The following is a 19,331-nucleotide window of genomic DNA, read 5'->3' on the forward strand; positions in this document are numbered from 1 at the left end:
TCTGCGAATCAGTCACCATCCTCCCCTGGCGGTTCATCTCGCCCTGGTATATATATATCGGAGACATCAGCTGATGTCAGTATCAGTTACCTGTGCAGAGCACCTCAATCGACAAGTCTCTTGGAAGACCATCCCTGGTGAGTTACAGTATCAGATAATCTCTTAACGAAATGTTGATCTTCAAATTCGTTCTCAGTTCCATCACTCATTAGTCTCCATTTTAATTCCTGACTTCACAGCGCAGAAAATTCAGCAATGCTTTTTAAACTGTTGTATCTTAAGAATTATTTTAAAATATAGCTTCTTAATTTAATTAAAAAATCTATAAAGCATCTTCATCACAATTACCAACTGGTTTCAAAGCTGTTTAATGAAATCGTAGAAATTTACTGTAAAAATCACGAAACCAACAAATAGACCATGTGGACAAAATTTAGAGTTATTTATTATTAAATCAGATGGTACATATAGTTACCAAGAGGCCTTAAAATGTTAAGACACGCGAAAGTTCATGAACGTATTCACAAGTCAGGCCTTGTACCAACCCTGAAGTCCTCCACATTTCGTCTATGTTCATGCCTCTTCTAGAATTTTTCTTACCGAAATTCTGCGTTGTATTCTCCTTCCCCCACGGATATTATACGTCGTAACTCATTCTCCTTTAATCAGTTCACCCTAACAGCATATTTAATAAAATAATATCGATTATCAAAATTGTCACGCATTTCTTTTGTAGCATCCTGTAACTTAACCTCACTTAAATCCGTATATTCTTCTCAGCAGTCTTTAAACCATCAGTCAGATACCAAATTTCACGGCTACGAAAATTAAAGAAGTACCATTTCATTACGCAGTTTTGTCTTTAGGCAAATTATGGTAAAAGATTCAGAGCTGAACGTCATAAGGTACTTACTTTAGACCACTGTTTAATTCAGCGGTTCTCCGTTCCTGACTCACGTACGCAAAAATCTCACTGCTATTATCACAACTAAACACGCTTGCTTAATAAATAACGTTCTTACGTGGTATACAAAGCTTTAATCGAAAGTCCTGAAACCAATAGACCACTTTAAAGACCTAGGAGTAGACGAAAATATAATATTAAAATGGATCACAAAAATATTAGATAAACTGGTAAAAGAAATGAATTTCATCACTTTTATGGAAACAAAAGAATTATTACAGTGTTCTTAGAAGCCTGAAACTTGTCTCTAATCTACGCTACATGAATTTGTGAGCAATCAAATTCAAAGAAGGGAAAAATGCCCACTACCGAATACGAATTTAAAAATAAACATGTACTGGATTGAAGTTCACTGCTTCTATCCTGAGGTGAGATTTCAGGTTCTAAGATGTTGTGTCCTGCAGTCTCGTAGAAAAGGACCGACGTTTCAGAGGTGTTTATTGCCTGAATCATCGCTCTATGTGTGAAAAAGTTTAAGAATTCCCAGAGGTATAAAATGAGAACAAACATAACCTCACAACTGTGCGTTAATTTTATGCTCTTTTTACAAAGAAGCCGTCTGAATGTAACACCAGAGCTCACATAATGAAGTTTTAGTCAACTGACAGTCTGAAAGTCACTACAGATAGAAGTTACATCTTTTTGTCTTACTCTCTCAATCAATCTGTGACGGCTGGCATCAAACGAGGCCCCCGTCGTAAATTTCACCAAACACCATGAAGTGAACGAGATTACGTTCTTCTTTACATTTTTTTTATAATTTCCACAGATAAAAACAAGCAAACCAGACGAAGCATAAGCCTGGCTATAAAACGCTGTCCGTTTTTCTTTTGTTATTTTTTTGTGCAAATAGAACAACAGTTCGCGCCATCGCCTTATCGGAATTCTAAAAAGGCATAAAAAGATCTCACGCAGTATAAGCAGCAGACAAGTTTATTATCTTCTGTGAAACAGAATGGTTCATTATTCGGCGTTTAACAATAACATTCAACCTTGCAATAAATTCGTTTTACAAAAGCTGAAAGAAACAGTGGCCAACTTTCTTATTACTTATCAACATGGCGCCACTGGTCTTATTAATGCCTGTAAATACACGGCCCCCTTGAGACGAAACAAGTGCGAGCGGCAAAGCGCTTTATTTTCTCCCGGCAAACAAAATACTGAAAAAGTTATTAAGAATAGATTTCATTCACGACTTTAGATGTTTATTGAACGATGTAATTTCAGTTAAAATATTTCGGATCCGGTTTCTGCTTACAGGAATGAAACAATAAACTATTAATACTGCAGTTTAACTGCTTCTCTCTCAACAATAGTATTTGGGATGCTCTGCAGTTACCTGACACTTTCAACAATAGACTTGTCCTCCAATAAACGTACACGATGACGAATGGCGGTAGAAAAATGACAAAGAATGCAATTGTTCATATTCTCTTTGGTAAAATTGATTAAAAACTGTCGTTATTTCACACATTTTCGAACAGAACTGTTACAGAAATGTGTCTATTCAGCGATTTAGAAACACCATTAAAAATATTAATAATAATAATTTTAACTTAAAATCCACATTTTTCATTCCAGACTCCTTGTAGTAAAATCTTACTTCAACTCAAGATGAAAGTCAAGTGTCTGATCCTCTTCGTTTGCTTTGGTAAGTAAAAACCTATTGCATCATTGTTTCACATGCCCAAAATTACAACACATAATATCAGACAAAATAATTCGAAATTATTATCCATTCGACGTATTGTTATATCACGTAATTACTTGGTTATTGGAGTAAAGAAAAGTTGTATAATGCAACTAGAAAGCAGCTCACATTGTTCAACACTGAATGAAATTTACACTTGAACAGTTTAAGAAGTCCTAAACCGATGAAACCGTTCCAAATAATCGACATTCCTACCGTTAATTAGCATTAAAATGTAATCTGGAACACCACGTCACAATTGTTGTTGGATTTACAGGCGTAGCTGCCTGCATTCCAACTGATCTAGCAGCAGAGGAGTCCTCTATGCTGGAAATCAGAGTGAGTTAATTACTAGACTATTTTTAATCGTATTACATATATCAATTGACTAATCTGGCCCTGTCTGAGTAACTTATAATACATTAATAAGGGGCAATTAATAAACAAAGTCTTCACTTTTTCTTGAATTTGCCTGGAGTGACTGAGAAAGACCACACAAATCTCAGTAAGGATAGCGAGTCTCCGGGGCAAGATTTGAACCCGTAACCTCCAGAATACGAACCAGGAATGATAACCGTTGTGTAATACTGTGACTATTATTAAATTTGCACACGATGTTAGAAGGCGTCTGCTAAACTGTGTCCCCGGGGCTCAGTACGTAATGGCTTCTAGAAAACACATTTTAAAATTCCACGCCAAACTGTTTACCTCGACCTAGTGACGTAAGAAAATAAGAAGTGTAACTCACACTCCTGGCCGTTCTGTTGCAGGCAAAGCGTGAACATTCAGTCAACGAGAATGACCATGACTTTGGCAACCTGGGTTCCGCCACCAAGAATTACGGCTATGGGGGTGCCTACGGAGGCAATGGACACCACCACGGCGTGGGGTACAGCATCGGCAGTGGCTTGGTGTCAATCGCCCAGGGTGCAGCTGACCAGGCCAATACTGCCATCCAGAACCAGCACGAAGCCGGCGGGCAAGCAGCTTTCCAGGCGAAGAACAGTCTTGCGCAGAACGCAGCTGCGGCCGCAGCTACCGCGCAGGCAGCCCTAACAGGAAAGCAAGTAATCGTGAGCAACCTAGAGCAGCAAGCCCGCGACACTCAGGGCCAGGTCGACTCCGAGGCTCAGCAGCTGACACAAGCCCAGCGCGCAGCCGCGGCTACCCAGCACTCTGCCCAGCACGCCCAGGCACAGGTAGGAGGGGGAAATGTGGTATTGGTTCAGCTACGCATGCGCAGACCGCGTCATACTACCCCACCTCCCCTCAGCCCGCCCGTCTTTACGACGCGGGCAATAGTTACGTGACAATGATTCCCAATGCGCATCCCACCTTCTCATGCGACAGCGACTATAGATGAGTCACAATTCCGCAGGTCCGGTCGCTGACAGCTGCCCTGAACGCCGCACAAACCAACGCTGACCAGGCAGTACGAGCTGCACAGGAAGCTGCGTCAGAAATGGCATCTCAGAGCAACATGTTGGCGGCTGCCAAGCAGCGTCTGGCCGTCGTGACGGATCAGCTGGCTGACGCACGAGCAGATCTCGAGGCCACACAGAATGCAGCACACCGGGCCGCTGCTGCTGCCCAGACAGCCCAGGCCAATGCTGCCAAACACGCTGTTGGCATCCATGGAGGATTCGACGATGCAGGTTTCAGGGGTGGCTTCCATCATCATTTCTAGTTTAGCTTCAGTCCACTTTCTTACCTCTCTCAATTCCTTAGTTACTTTCTTCTTTATTAACAACCTTCTATTATCCTATTATCGTTTATTCCGTCCTTAATCCATTCTTTTCTTTCTTCCCACTTTCCCTCCTTCTGCTCTTTTATTTCTCCCCTCGTTGATTCGTTCTTCCTCTTTCCATACTTCTCGTCCCTGATATATCCAAGGGACGTCTATTTACCAGTGCAATATACATATATACACAGATATTTAGAAATTAACACCTACTTATATTATACAATGTGTAAGTACAGGCTACTGAGGTTGGAACAGGACAAACACATGACATTCCACAGGAATGCACAATGTGTGGAACGTAGCTCACTCTTACACCAAACCTATAATAAAATTGTTTGCTGTTAATTCTGTTTCTTCATGCTAAGGCTTCAGGCATGTTTATGTAAGAATGGCTTTTATAATAAAGAGAAGCTTATTAACAAGAGATGTGCACTTTATTCGTCATGATCTATCCTATTCTTTAAAACGTAAGCCCCGAAAGAATTTTTAACTGCAATTATCAAAAATGACTACTGGCGTCGCGACGCTTGAATCCGCTTTCCTACTTCTACGCCATGCGGAGGGTCATCAATGCTAAATAATGAATGATATGACGTCGTCGCCACGAATACAGGCCGACGCGCTCCGTCGGTTTCCAACGGCATCTCGAGACTCACCTGCGGTTTCTATGGTTTCCCTGATGGCGTCTCGGAGGAACGCATCGCGACACTAGGCGTCGCTTTCCCTATTTCATTTCTGTTGATGGGCCATCGCCCAACTGTGTAACAACCTGTCTTCTGTTGGGGTTGCTTAAGGGTGACAATTAGCTGAAAACTGTGTAGGTGACCGGAAAACTGCATAAAGATGATCTTAAAAATCTGTACTCCTTCCCCAATATTGTCAGGGTGATTAAGTCGAGAAGAATGAGATGGGCGGGACATGTAGCGCGCATGGATGGGACAAGAGGTGTGCACCGGGTAGCCTGAGGGGAAGAGACCGCTGGGGAGACCTAGACGTAGATGGGAGGATAATCTCAGGCGGGATCTATGGGAGATAGGAGTTGAAGGAGACTGGATTTTGTTGGCCCAGGACAGGGCTTTGGTTAATTCGGTGATGAACCTTCGGGTTCCGTAAGCCATCTGGTTGGTTGGGTCCACTATTTGGGAAGCCTGAGGGGAAGAGACCTCTCGGGAGACCTAGACGTAGATGGGAGGATAATCTCAGGCGGGATCTATGGGAGATAGGAGTTGAAGGAGACTGAATTTTGTTGGCCCAGGACAGGATCCGGTGGAGGGCTTTGGTTGATTCGGTGATTAACCTTCGGGTTCCGTAAGCCATCTGGTTGGTTGGGTCCACTATTTGGGAAGCCTGAAGGGAAGAGACCTCTGGGGAGACCTAGACGTAGATGGGAGGATAATCTCAGGCGGGATCTATGGGAGATAGGAGTTGAAGGAGACTGAATTTTGTTGGCCCAGGACAGGGTCCGGTGGAGGGCTTTGGTTGATTCGGTGATGAACCTTTGGGTTCGGTAAGCCATCTGGTTGGTTGGGTCCACTATTTAGGAAGCCTGAGGGGAAGAGACCTCTCGGGAGACCTAGACGTAGATGGGAGGATAATCTCAGGCGGGATCTATGGGAGATAGGAGTTGAAGGAGACTGAATTTTGTTGGCCCAGGACAGGGTCCGGTGGAGGGCTTTGGTTGATTCGGTGATGAACCTTTGGGTTCGGTAAGCCATCTAGTTACTAGGTGACCGGAAGGGAATAGAAGAGGACAGTAGAACAAGGAATACGGAAAAAGAATATAAAGAACAAGAGACGACGAGACGAGACAGGAGAAGTGGTTAAAACAAAACGGATAACTGAAGAAACGTGAACGGCTGAGAGGACAGAGGAGAACGTGGTAGTAAAGAACAGAGGAAAATGAAGAGAGAATAGAGGACGAGAGGATACGAGAACTGAAGAAAGAAGAGTGACGACTATGTTAGGTTAGTTTATTTTAGGGTAAGTTGTATAGTGACACTTTAATGTCGGCGTCGCTGCGTTAGCCGTTGCAAATCGGCGTCATTTTATAACGTCGTGCACACTGACTTCCCGACGCTCACCGTCGCTTTTCCAATGGCATTTCCAAACGCACCCTAAGACCTTCTGTATTAAATTTGGGGTCTCTACGGACCGCAACGACGACAGTCGTCGCGACGCTCGGCGTCGATTATGAAAATTCTTCTTAAATGGCAAGCAAAATGCCAGTGGTGAAAAGGGATTCATGCACGTTGTCGAGATTGGCAGCGTCGGGACGCCCGGCGTCTATTTTCTAAAATACTTTTAATAGTGTCCTGACGTCCATATGCAACTACTAAGGCGTCCCTAGTCATTTTCATGAGTACTGGCGTCGCGACGCCCGGCGTCGGTTTTCCAAAATCGTTTTAATTGCGTCTTGACTTCCATTTGCAGTATACTGTGGCGTCACTTGGCTGTTTCATGAGTACCGGCGTCGGTTTTCTAACATCGTTTAAAATAGCGTCCTGGAGTTCACATGCAATATATATGGCATCGCTGGGCAGTTTCAAGAGCAATGGCGTCGCGACGCCCAGCGTCGGTGTTGCTAATAATTTTTAATGCCAGACAGAGGGTCAATAGTGCCAAACACGGCTTCGTCCACGTCGTGATAAGTAACGTCACGACGTCCGGCGTCGGTTTCCTAAAATCGTTTTAAATGTGTCCTGACGTCAATCTGCAGTATAATATGGTGTCCGTTGGCTGTTTTATGAGTACTGGCGTCGCGATGTCCTGCGTCGGTTTTAACAGCGTCCAAACTTCCGCCTGCAATATGTGGCGTCTTTTGGCCGTTTCAGGAGTAGACGTCGCGACTCCCTTCTTCGATTCTGTAACTTCCCATTGCAGGCCATGTAGATAGTTACTAATACTACATATAGCAAGAATGGACGTCGTCGGGACAAATGACGCGCTTGGAAGTTGGCGCCACGACGCTCACCGTCTTTCGGTTTCGCGTCCAATTCCATGCCGACGTTCATCTAGCCTGTCACGCGTAGCAATTAACTTTGAAATGTTACAAAGTGTAATCAATATTTCTTATTATTATTTTCAATAAACATTAAATTATTACCAAACAGAATGTGTCTTCCAACAAGACATTAATCATCATAAAACACGGAGAGGTTTATTTTTTTATCCCATAAAGCTACAATCAGGTACTGTATTTAGAATGCCAGTAGTTTTTGCACCAATCTTTACATTAGTAAATAATATGTTCCCCATCGTAAGCGTTCTCCAAGCTCTTACAATCGCCCTGATTTTACCGCCTTCCTTAGTTCAGTTCTCATGACTGTTCTGAAGGCAAGAAATTGGACCCTAGCACCTTACTCGAAAGTTTCTCAATTTAATTTATGCATTGGGTAAAGGAGTATGTTCATAATAAACTAGCAAATTTATATAAAAAAACATGCTTCTGAAGGTAAACAGGTATTTAGAAACTCCTGCATGCTCCCATCATGCGTCACTTAGAATCCCGTTACGTGATTGGCTAGTGTTCAGGCCATGGATCCAGTGGGTCAGTGACTGCGTAGCGAGTAGGTTACCGGGCGGCCAGGTGGGAAATCAGTCGGCTGAGCCAACCGAGACGCGGGTGTACGCTGTTTGAGTTTGGTGCGTCTGTAATTTTAAGCGTGTTTAATATCAAAATGAAGTGGCAGCTTATTTTCGTATTTCTTATGCTCGGTAAGTGACAATGTTCTGTTTATTTATTCTTCTATAATTCCCGTCAACTGTTTTTCATCCCAGAAGCGCCTTGTTCCTCCGGTAATATTTAATTTAGATCTAACGCAAACTTAACCTAATCGAGTCTTCCTTCCGGGTATACAACATTATGTGACCCGCTGAAGGCATCTATAAAATATTAATCAAATTTTAAATAATTTACGGGGCTATAATTTCAGTACGAAATATTAATTTGTCAGCATATAATAAGTGTTTCCTCCGTGTTTGTAAATATTTGGTTAACAATTATTGTGTTTTAAATTTTAAAGCGAACATTCAATTCATTCGATTTGCATTATTAACAATTATAATTGGTAAATTACCCGCCAAGAATTACGAGAAAATCTAAAGGTGTAAACTCACAGTTATATTGTCCCTTAAGGCCCAAAACATCTGAATATATAAATAATATTAACACAAAAATAAATATCCCGTGTGTCCCAAAATCACTTAACTAATGATCACTAATGATTATCAACCAAGCTATCAACATTTGCTTAAAATATAAGACAAACAGATGACATCATCTGCCAGACTTTTCCCCCCCCTTAAAAAAATATCTGTCGAAATACTCAAGAGCGCATTTTATTTGAAAACATTCAAAATGCGACGTAAAATCATTTTTGTAACGACACCGTCACCAGTGTGTGAAGTATAACAATTAAACGATGCTGTTTTATTTAAGTAACAATATTTTTTTTCTCCTCTCTACTGCACGTCATACAAATTTTGATCGAAACAACGTAATTTTATAAGTTACAAAACCCACGTAAGATGGAGTGTATGAAATATTAAATAAAGTATAAATTCGGAACAACAATGATTTCATGCATCAGGTATTAAATATTATAATTCAATAAGAAGTATAGTTCGAGCTACTGACAGCGTCGTTAAATAAACAAGTAAATAAGAAACATCATACGATGTCGATCCCTGACCTATACCGCAGACTAGCCCTGCTAAAAATGCAACAGATCGTGTCCATAACAAAAATATTAGGGAAAGTTTTTCGGAAGTCTGGAATACACACATCGACTGCTATTTCTGCATGAAATAATCACTCTAATAACAGTCATTGAGAGAGAGAAATTTCCCCAACTTTCATTGTCAATAATAAAAGCAAATACAGGGTTATGGTTGGTTAGCCAGTGTAACTTAAAATGTGCCTGTAAGAAACAGCTCAGAATCGCCTCCCTTCATTTCGCACACCGAAGCCATTAAAATGCTGCAGTGTGCTTGGGTGGTGGTCAGCCTAAATCTAGGTCACTAGGTCTCTTCTAGCTTCGAAAGCCGATCTCAGTTGAAGGTCCTCGGGATGTAGTGGAAAGATTCTACGAGTTCCACACATCACAGTTTTCGGTTGGCTGTTGGAAGGACTAAGGCACTTTACTAGGCAGTAAGTCACCAGCTGAGAGCCTTGTCTCAAGGCAATTGCTCCCAATCGGTGAACGAAAAGTGTGAATTACTCTCCGTTTAATGACTCGTCAAACGATTAGCTAAGGTAGACGTAAACCCTTTTTACGTTAAAACCAATCGTCTGTTCAGAAACTCAAATAGAGCGTTGCCTGCATTGTTTCGGAATAGGCCTATTGTTGTTTTTTAACAATAGAAATATCGAATATGGAACTGTAAAGGAAACGAAGACTGATTAATTTATGTGACTCCCACTTTTACAACAAAATACGCTGTTCAAAACGTCGTAAATCAAACTCCGTTTTCCCACTGACGTGATATTAAGCTCGTTATCACGACCTAGCAGTCCAATTCATTACAAAAATGTATGTTAATTGCAAAAGAAAAGGTTTTATCGACAATAAAAACGGAATACGTTCACTACAGTTAAACACCACACGTATTTAGAGCAAAAGCAGTTGGTGACCTTGAACGATAAATCTCGTTCGTGGCAATGAAAGAATTGACTTCGGAACTACATGAAGATTAGTGGTAAGTAACATGACTCCGGCACATCTTATCCTCGGAAAGATGCCTTATTACTATTTGGACAAGAAGCCGGGTGGGACCAACCGGTTGTGACAGTGGTCCGATTTCTAGTTTACATTATCTGGAAGGAACTTGTTCTCATAAGGCTGTTGGGTCTGAAACCCCCATTAGCATTTTTCAATTGCTTTACTTTCACTCTGCTTACATGCATGATGAACTAACTCAGTGGTACAAGGTCTTTCTAGAGCAGTAATCCTGTTCACCTGGACTATAAATTATCTTCTGCAATAAGTCGCAAGGAAGCGTCACTTTCGTAACAAAATCCCGTTTTTGGATCTACGTCCAATCCTTTGCACGACTCACCATATGGAGGAGACTCAGCTGGACAGGATATTGAAGGACTTTTATAAAATCTAAGGTCTCATTACCATGTTCAAAGGAACCCGGCACTGGATCATATCCTGACCAAGTTGAATTCAGTCTACACCCTCACGAATTATCTTTAAGATCTCTTTTAATATTATCCCCTCTCCACGCCTACATCTCCAAAACGGTATCTTCATTTCAAGCATGATTTAACAAAAATGTTGCATGTCTCTCGGTTTAATAATTGTAACAAAACTGGTGAACAGTATAATTTATGATAATTATCACATAACTTATCCCTGACTCGTAACATTCAAGATCACACAATCTGTACCACCAACTCCATTTATACCTGGAATTTCCCAAGTCTCTCCCACTAACATTCAAACACAAAACTGGGTACACATACGTGTTACATGTCTCGCCAATCACGCATCCTTCCCAATTAAAATACCCCCACAGAACAATAATTTTATAACCTCAGACTGTATAAAAACCTCTAGACTCGTGCGTGCTACAAGTCCCTGCCATCTCACCTCCCTGTAAATATGATGTATTGTATTTCAGGATGTATGTGGAGGTGTACAGATGCAGTGTGCGTACTGGAATCAGATTTTGGGTTCAAACTGAACTGCGCCTTCAAGAAATCCGGTTTGTTCCGGGTCCGGAACCTAGGTGGAGTGAAGGGATACGTCGGTGTTGGTACGTCCTTCTTTTGGCCTGTATTTCCCTGTATGACGCTGGTTTGGGCACCCTTGCATGCTGTATTAATACTTTCTGTTTCAGGTATTACGCATTTATGGAGCTCATTTGTAATTCATTTCCTTCTTCTGTTTCTGTCGCAGAAATTACGATAAAACTATGCAAACTTTTGTATTTTCGCCCCTCGATTCACATTTGTTTCCGACGAATAAGTCTCCACCCACAAGTAAACAACTTGAACCTTCCTAAGCCAAAGCTCGTCTAAATATTAAAGAATTCAGTCCGTACCGCAAAGAAAACACAACTATTCACTATTACAAAGATCAATTGGTTAACGCTGTTTAAAGAATTGATCACTGTTTACATAGGAAATCATACGAAACACACAATATACATAATTATTACACAAACAGGTGGTTCATATATTGACCACTTGGCGTTAAAGGTTTAAAAACCCATCGTTACGTAACACCATAGCAATAAAGTCGCAGTCTAACCTTTTCAGCGCGTTCCCGGACACCATGAGGGGGGGGGGGCAGCGTCTCTAAACGAGATATAACGTTCGTAACACGGAACGGGTTAAAGAAATAATTCCTAATTTTATTTGTTCCAGGTTTCAGTGTTGGAGATTCGTTGGGGTTTGAGCCGGCGTTACCAGAACTTGAAGAGAAACGCCGATCAGGGCACGGGGCCCGCAGCGCGAACATCGGGGTACAGACATTCGCTGCAACGCATCTCGCGGTAAGTGATTGAACAGTCACTACCAGGTGTTCGCAAAAAAAAAAAAACACATTCCTCGTAAGCAAGCGAAACACTAAACACAAATCTTGATAGAAAGTAAAAGTACCGGCAGACAGACGTGTTTCAATTCGAGCAGTCAAACACGCAACTAAATAGATAAATTAAGAGCATTACCATGGCAACGGTTATAACACAGAGACATCGCCATCTAACAGCCAAGGAGAAAAGATCACTTCTTGGCCATTTTACGTCTCAATTTTTTTTAAAAACGTCGCTGTCGCCCGCCATAAAAGGACGTACCGCGGTTGGCATTTGTACAGAAGACGAATCTTAACAAACAGCTCGTGTTTCCACTACATAAAACTTTCACGCGTGGCTATAATTATTAGCACACAAGTTTTTGTTTCAGTGCTGTGTCGTTATGTAACAGTCAGATGGAGTATCCATCGTCTTCACGTCGTTAACGACGTACTCCTTACAGGCGCATTAAGCCTTTCACTTGTTTAACGGTATATATTTTTCTTTACCGTTATAAGATATGTAGCACAATACAATTTTAGAATTGTTCTTTCATCATAGTTAAGCAAATCTTTGAAAACAATTGTGATGGACCAAGAGAAATCGTCTTAGAAGATATTCTGTAATGAGTACAAGTTTTTTGTTCTGTACACAATACAGGAAATGCAAATGAAGTCAACTTAAGTTGACGCTAACAAGAAGTTACACAGGAACACGCGAACTGTTAAATTATTAAAACACACAGAACTGTAATTTTAACAGACGGGCGTGAAATGCACTCTCCTGTCGTAAGTAACAAACATTTCAGGTGTCTTAAAAGAAAATGCTGACTACAACATGCGGAATATCGTAGATCCCTTTTTTTTCGATGATTTTCGTGTTCAAAGGGGGAAAAAATATCGAAAAATTCACCCTCAGAGTTTTAGCCGCGTTGAACCTAGCCTCTTATCCAGAAGGTACCGGAGGAACTAACCCCAGGGGGTAAAGCGGACGGAGCGTGAAGATGACTACTTGCTGGATAATCCCGCTTTTCTGTCAGCAGGCCAGCAACAAGGCCCCCACAGTCACCGTTCCTCCTTTCAAGCCCCTGCCACCGTCCACCGAGCAGCTCCACAACGTCTCCCGCCCATCCCGGACCAGCGTCGGGGTGCCTTCCGTCGTCGCCGTTCCTGTGCCTCCCTTCCAGGCCCTGCCGTCGTCAATCTCCCGGGTATCCACTGGACCGACAGGAGGAGGAGGCCAGAAACAATTAATGGGTGTCCAGGTGGTGAGGGCGCCGGTTGCCTTCAGGAACACCCTAAAGATGGCTACTAACCACTTCCAGGTTTGTGGCACAGCGTAATGTCTTCCTTACTATAATACTTGTACCGGGAGGATTCCCCACCCAAGGCGTCTTAAAAATTTGTATCCGGGGGATTCCCCACCCAAGGTGTCCTAGAAAATATCTTAACACATTCATTGTTTCTTGTTTAATTAACAGGCCAGAGGGCATAGTTCATACACGGAGATTAATAATTATTATTATTTAACGACGTATCCAGCAGCTCATATTATGTAACGTCGAGAGGCAAGATGAACGATGAATAACAATGAACTGGAAATAATATTTAAGGAAATGGTCATGACTTAATTTAAGATACTATTACAGCATTTGTGTGAAGGGACTGCTTCTGATGAAACGTTAACATGGAAGCGATGCGTACCTCAAAAACTCTGGTAGCCATTTACAAATACACGTGGCTTCACAACCCAGAACACCTCAAGTCTCACAAACGCTACCTGGCTCGGACAAAAACACAATTTCAAGTATGAATTCGTGTTATTTAATTAAATTCTACGCTTTCAACAGATCCGCAAAGACCCGCCAACTGCCAGCGACGAAGGGCTGTCCACAAACACGTTAACCCTGAGGGCAGGAACTACAAACCAGCACAAACCATCATCCCCCGTCGTCGACTCTTCATTGGCCACAATGGGTTACTCCATCAAAACACTAGCCAAGGCTACCAACTTATCAGAAGACGCCATTGCAGCGGCAATTGCCGTCAGACAACAGCAGTTGATTCAGCAACAGAACGCTGCAGCGACAAGTGCAACCACCACAACCACGAAGAGACCCACTACCTCGAGTCCAATCAAGAAATACCCGCTCGCCGCTCCCAGTAAAGTCATGAACGCTCCGAACGAGTACTACCCGGTCGGGTACAACAAGAACTTCGACGACAATTTTGCGTCGAGGGTGGAACTTCCCGACACGACGTTCTACTGTGGTGACCAGAAGCACTTCCCGGGACTCTACGCTGATGAGGACTTGGGCTGCATGGTGAGTACCTGGTGTGACTTCAGGTTCTCAAGGGGGCTAGAACGAAAACGTGTAGTCTGGTAGATGTTCACCGACGTTTCTGTGGTCCATGGTACCTCCATCTTCAAGGCGATCACCCTACAACTCGGATCATTTTCTACCAGACTACACTGAGCAGAATCCAAAAAAGACAGTTATCTTTAAGTAGCTGGTGGATTAAACTGAAGGTTCGGTCTCCGTAATATTCTTATTAAGAAACTCTAGGGCTCTTGAAAGATTGGTATTTTAATAGCAACGCAGGACGAAGTCCCTGTTGAAATTAACTTCTGTACACTAAATTCAGCCACTTGAATTCAAAAACCTCTTAAAATAAAGATGAACACGAAACCAGTTTCTACAACACCGGATTACGTTCAAACACAGATTAAGAAAATTATCATAAATCTTCGATACATTTGTGTCAACCACTGCATTTAAATCAAATATAGATAGGGATTAGCTCTATCTAGTGGACCCAACTGAGTAGGAACCTGAAGACGGAGATATAGCCCCATCTCCGAAACGTCGTTTTACGTTTTATATATTTACTAGACGATGGATAATATCCAAGAAAATTTTTATTCAAATACTGCATTTAAATCCTAGAAAAGTCACATTCTAGGACGTCTCCCGCAGAACAACTAATTCCACAGTCAGTGCTAAGTTGCAGTCCGAAGAAATAGACACACATTAATAAATATTTTCCCATTTCCATCAATGATTCTGCGTCGAATGAATCGGAAACAATGAAGAAGGAAGTGTTCTCACGAAAGCAGGTGACTGTTAACACTAGAAGTTCATTTGGACAAAATATCGCCTTCTTTTACGTTCTCTTGTGTTCGCGACACAAAACCTCGTTTAACCTGCACGTTCTTTAGGTTAGAATGACAACGCAAACAGAAATGTGGTAAGTGACAAAGACATAGAGGCACGTGGTGATGCGGAACCTCGCAAGTTCTCATTTCCTTACATAACGCAGTCAACAGACATCTCTGTGGCTGTGAAATGAGGCCACCGAGCTAAAAAGAACGCCTTCGACACTGCTGACGCCATCTTGAGTATTAAAGTAGGTGTTCGGGTGACGCTTTTAACTGGGACGACATTGTTTGGCGCTAATACGCCACTCGGTGTGAAAACAAAGTAACGGTCCCCGTTATTCTGTAGGTGCTCGAGGCACGACGGCACAGAACTCCGAAAACTGACCGTGGAATTAAAAAAAAATACTCACGAGCCGTATAAAACCAAAATACGGTAAGAACGACATAAGTTCTGGGGCGGGCTTTCGTGTCGGCCGTGTTAGCCCGGCTAACACATTGAAAAATAAAAAAAAAGTCTTACTTTCGTTGTTCGCTGGTACTCTACACACTGGACCATAACAGAACCGATCTGATAAAATACTTGATTAACAAGCCCATCACAAACGTTGTTAGCCACCTCGCCGAGGCTTACATTTGCGTAAGAGCAAACTCGCATATGCAAAAGTTTGCATTTCACAAATATCATTTACCGATTCATTCATCTCATTGGAGAAAATTCGCGTTAACGAAACATACGAAATTGCAGAGATGACTGTATTTATAATCTTTATTCAAAATCAGCGATGTAAGAATTACGATTTAGAATAAGAAGCAGTATGAGAAAGATTGCAAAACGTTATAAATAATAGTAATTTTTTTTTTTTCACTTTTTGATTTTCTGATTTCAAAATCGGCGTTATTCTGAATCGGCGCAAATTATACCGGCGTAAATCGAGGGCTCCTGTATTTAACAACAGACAATGGATTATGTCGAAGCAGAAATATCGTAATAATATGCTCAGGGTTCAAAATTTATAGGAAAAAGTGTGTGTTACAACTACATCTTTAATTCTGTCCGCAGGTTTTCCACGTGTGTGCGTTCACAGATGATGGACTTATCATGAAAAGCTTCCTCTGTCCAGAGTCTACGCTGTTTGACCAAACGATTCTGAAGTGTAACTGGTGGTTCTACGTCGACTGCAAAGCCTCTAAAAAGCTCTACGACAGTAACATACCCATCTCTAAGAGTTACCAACTCATGAAGGCACTGGCATTCTTTTCATCATATAACAAAAGCTAACCTCACATACAAATGAACTTCCACAATTGCTCAAGGAACGTCTCTACGCTTAAGAGCGTGCTGGCGGTACAGACCACGTAAGGTTCTTTCATAAACCCACAAGGTAGAATTTGTGCTCAAGAAGTAGAGTAGTGTTACAAATCAAATATTCTGTATGACTGCGTCATCCATTTACTCAAATACGGCCTCATTCCTCGACTTGTGACGCACTTAGCTCAATAACGAAGGAAAATAACATACAACCGAGTGAACGTAAGTCGAAGGAGACCGGATACAAGCTAACGACGTCCATCATTAACGTGATACTGCTGGTTTGTGGGGAAGGCAGAGGAATGTGACACACACACATACTCGCTATGCAGATGCTCTAATGTTTTATAAATGTCTGCGCACGTGCTCATAAAATTGCTCTTTGGGATACGTCATGCACGTAAAGCTTCATTACTTGGTTGTATGTTTCGTATTTTAGTTTATTTATTGATGTTATTTTTGTAAGAAATAAAGGCAATTTTTGACATGGTCAGTGACCACAGTTACTGATAGGGTACAAGACACACGCTTCAGCGAGGATACGAACACAGTTCTGCGGAGTACCGAGCGATTCAATAAAATCATAAAAGTACAGACGCTGACGAAGTTATTCATCAGTTAAAGTCTTATTAATCTTCGTAGTTTTTTTCTCGTTACATAAAATATTTCAAGGGACTCCTGAAATCAATCTGATTTAAGGACGTCATCCTTTTCTCAAACAAGTAACTGTCTGAGTCCGTAATAATGTGCGAGTGACTAAAAAACTGTAAATCTGCACATTTTGATAGACACAAACACGTCAACCATGTCGTGACAGAAAATTACTGTTACATACGAATATTTGTATAATAAAATACGTCCGTCTAATTGTGATATCCCAAATCTTAATCCGTGGACAACGGTTTCCCATTCCTAGTCATCCTCTGTATGAAGGGGGCACGTGTGTTTCACCAAGCACACAATTAATCCAGAGACTTCTAATTAATTAAATGATCATTTATTCAGTTTCACAGTGTGGACGGTACCATCTTGATCTACGTGAGAACTATGACGTTCACACTCTATCATGCGTTATGACAATATTATTAATCTAACACAAACACCAGAAGATGTTCACACCATTTCTTCCACAATTACATTTTGACTCTTGGATCTATAATATAAACCGGTGGTCCCCAACGCAGTGCCCGCGGGCGTCAAGGCTTTTTTTTGGGTCCCCGCGTTGTTACGGAAAGAGGTTATACTGAATAATGAAGGCCGTTCAACCGTGAACATTATAAAATCAAGGCGCAGATCTCGATTTAGTGACGCCCATCTTGACGATTGTTTTCGAGCAGCGACATCATCGTACACTCCCAAATTTGAAAAACTGGCCGATGAAATGCAGCGCCAAACATCACACTAACTTCCCACTTGAGTAATAATAATTGTAATTATAAAAGTACGTATTTTTGATTGTGTGGTTTCTTGTATCATTAAACGTCGTGTTGTTTTGCGTATTATTTGGTGTCCATATCTTATTTGTCCGGAGAAAAGAAAATTTGGCTTTGTTAATTGGTTGGTGCACGCCACGACCTCATAAACTCTCAAACTGTGCCCATAGGCACAAAAATGTTGGGGACCACTGGCGTAAACGACGTACATAAAGCATAATGCCTACACCAGATCAGATAATTCTGACTACACGATGCCAACCGAAATGGTGATCCATGACAGAAAATCTTCATCACAAACCAAAATGAGTTCGACTGCAACGTCAAACTCATCAAACCACAGGAAAAGAAACCAATAAAAATCCATTTATAAAATAGAATTAAATTCCACAAAATGTTGATAGAATACAATAGAAATTAAAATCCAAAATAATTACATTTCTTTAAAACTTCTTACCAATACATTCCGCGAATGTACGGATCACACGTATTTAAATGAAATAAAAATTATAGAAAAAACAACACATACCTAAGCGTTCACGTCTATTCCAGTAAATTCCTTACAAAATGGTGGGATTACAAAATGATGTGAGGTATCGCTGCATGCGACTTCTAATACATCCGCTCAAATCCAAGGTTTTCTTGACTCCTGTTAAATATTCATTTAAATCTTTTCCAGTCTCATTTATTTCTTCGCTTCTTTGAACCTTCCTGTAAAGAATAACAGCGGAGAATTACATAGGTCACAGTCCTCTGCAATAAATCTCACACATTACGACGAAACAGATCGATAAGGAAAACCTCGCGATGCAATTCCATCGCGTAAATCCAAAGAACTTAACAAATTAAATTGTACAGTCACTGCTCACTCGCCAGCAAAGAGCTCCTCTTACGTTACGACACCCTCAGGCCCCAAAATAAGAGGTTCGCATTACTTACTCAGCCTGCAATTAGATGGCAAAACGGTTACATGACGTACCAACGCTGATTACCAGTAAGGCGGGTTGTGGGTTGGTACCTGCGCCTTGTCGTGGTGGTGGGGCTTGAGTACCTCAGTGACCCCAAGAGCTACTGGTAAGGCCTCCCTAGCCAGATTGGTCGAGGGGGAGAGGTACCCTGGTCCTCCAGGTTGGGGGTTGGTCGCAAGGCTAACAACCTTGCACCGTAAAAAGGAAGATGTTTCGAAACCTCGATCAAAGCTTCGGACTGACGGACCCAACAGAGGACCGAATGGAAGAGAATTGAGGAGGCCATGGACCGAATACAGACTGGAGAGCCATAGAAGAAGAAGACTGCTCCAACATTGGGATCATGGGTTCAAATCCGACCCAAGGCACGCATGTGTCGTGCTGGTAGATGCCTTGCAATGGGCTGACCCCCCACCCCATTCCAGGAGGCCTACCAAACATCGGACGGTTCTCCCGCAGTTTACGGCTCCTACAAACTGCAATCGTCTTGAAGAAGTTGATATCGATTTAACTTATCCTACAGTACAAACAGCTGTGTGGAAG

General features: G+C 41.8%; 3 protein-coding genes across 7 annotated transcripts in view; 2 read left to right on the forward strand and 1 right to left on the reverse strand.

Annotated features, from left to right (window-relative positions):
- Window positions 1-58: 58 nt before the first annotated feature.
- On the forward strand, window positions 59-4,822 carry LOC110826750 (uncharacterized). Of its 2 annotated transcripts, XM_022057707.2 has the most exons (5): window positions 59-137; window positions 2,546-2,615; window positions 2,932-2,993; window positions 3,425-3,853; window positions 4,033-4,822. In XM_022057707.2, the coding sequence occupies exons 2-5, from the start codon at window positions 2,579-2,581 to the stop codon at window positions 4,339-4,341; spliced, it is 837 nt and encodes a 278-aa protein (XP_021913399.1). In that variant the 5' UTR covers window positions 59-137; window positions 2,546-2,578; the 3' UTR covers window positions 4,342-4,822. The 2 variants fall into 2 exon arrangements, with proteins under 2 accessions (XP_021913399.1, XP_087213921.1); XM_087357795.1 differs by lacking the exon at window positions 59-137 and having other exon boundaries at window positions 1,629-2,615.
- A 3,123-nt stretch (window positions 4,823-7,945) lies between these two features.
- Window positions 7,946-17,254, forward strand: mtg (mind the gap). 2 transcript variants are annotated; one of them, XM_022057686.2, is made up of 6 exons: window positions 7,946-8,112; window positions 11,026-11,160; window positions 11,774-11,901; window positions 12,962-13,243; window positions 13,769-14,242; window positions 16,139-17,254. In XM_022057686.2, the coding sequence occupies exons 1-6, from the start codon at window positions 8,076-8,078 to the stop codon at window positions 16,355-16,357; spliced, it is 1,275 nt and encodes a 424-aa protein (XP_021913378.1). In that variant the 5' UTR covers window positions 7,946-8,075; the 3' UTR covers window positions 16,358-17,254. The 2 variants fall into 2 exon arrangements, with proteins under 2 accessions (XP_021913378.1, XP_021913379.1); XM_022057687.2 differs by lacking the exon at window positions 11,026-11,160.
- A 114-nt stretch (window positions 17,255-17,368) lies between these two features.
- LOC110826741 (beta-taxilin) overlaps window positions 17,369-19,331 on the reverse strand; it is a 36,303-nt gene continuing 34,340 nt past the window's right edge. For all 3 annotated transcript variants that reach the window (XM_022057679.2, XM_022057681.2, XM_022057680.2), the window contains one exon: window positions 17,369-18,531. In XM_022057679.2, coding sequence (XP_021913371.2) covers window positions 18,502-18,531 — 30 coding nt within the window. In that variant the 3' untranslated portion in view covers window positions 17,369-18,501. The remainder of the gene's footprint in view (window positions 18,532-19,331) is intronic.

This window comes from Zootermopsis nevadensis, unplaced genomic scaffold, assembly GCF_977971745.1.
Source record: "Zootermopsis nevadensis isolate Lab colony 2312 unplaced genomic scaffold, Znev_1.0 Znev_ptg000028l, whole genome shotgun sequence".
Classification (NCBI taxonomy): Eukaryota; Metazoa; Arthropoda; class Insecta; order Blattodea; family Termopsidae; genus Zootermopsis; species Zootermopsis nevadensis.

Coding starts and splice junctions, on each gene's coding strand:
- LOC110826750 (XM_022057707.2), top strand. CDS start 2,579: ATGAAAGTCAAGTGTCTGATCCTCTTCGTTTGCTTTG. Junction 2,994..3,424: donor CCTCTATGCTGGAAATCAGA/GTGAGTTAATTA, acceptor GTTCTGTTGCAG/GCAAAGCGTGAACATTCAGT. Junction 3,854..4,032: donor CCCAGCACGCCCAGGCACAG/GTAGGAGGGGGA, acceptor ACAATTCCGCAG/GTCCGGTCGCTGACAGCTGC.
- mtg (XM_022057686.2), top strand. CDS start 8,076: ATGAAGTGGCAGCTTATTTTCGTATTTCTTATGCTCG. Junction 8,113..11,025: donor TTTCGTATTTCTTATGCTCG/GTAAGTGACAAT, acceptor ATTGTATTTCAG/GATGTATGTGGAGGTGTACA. Junction 11,902..12,961: donor TCGCTGCAACGCATCTCGCG/GTAAGTGATTGA, acceptor TTCTGTCAGCAG/GCCAGCAACAAGGCCCCCAC.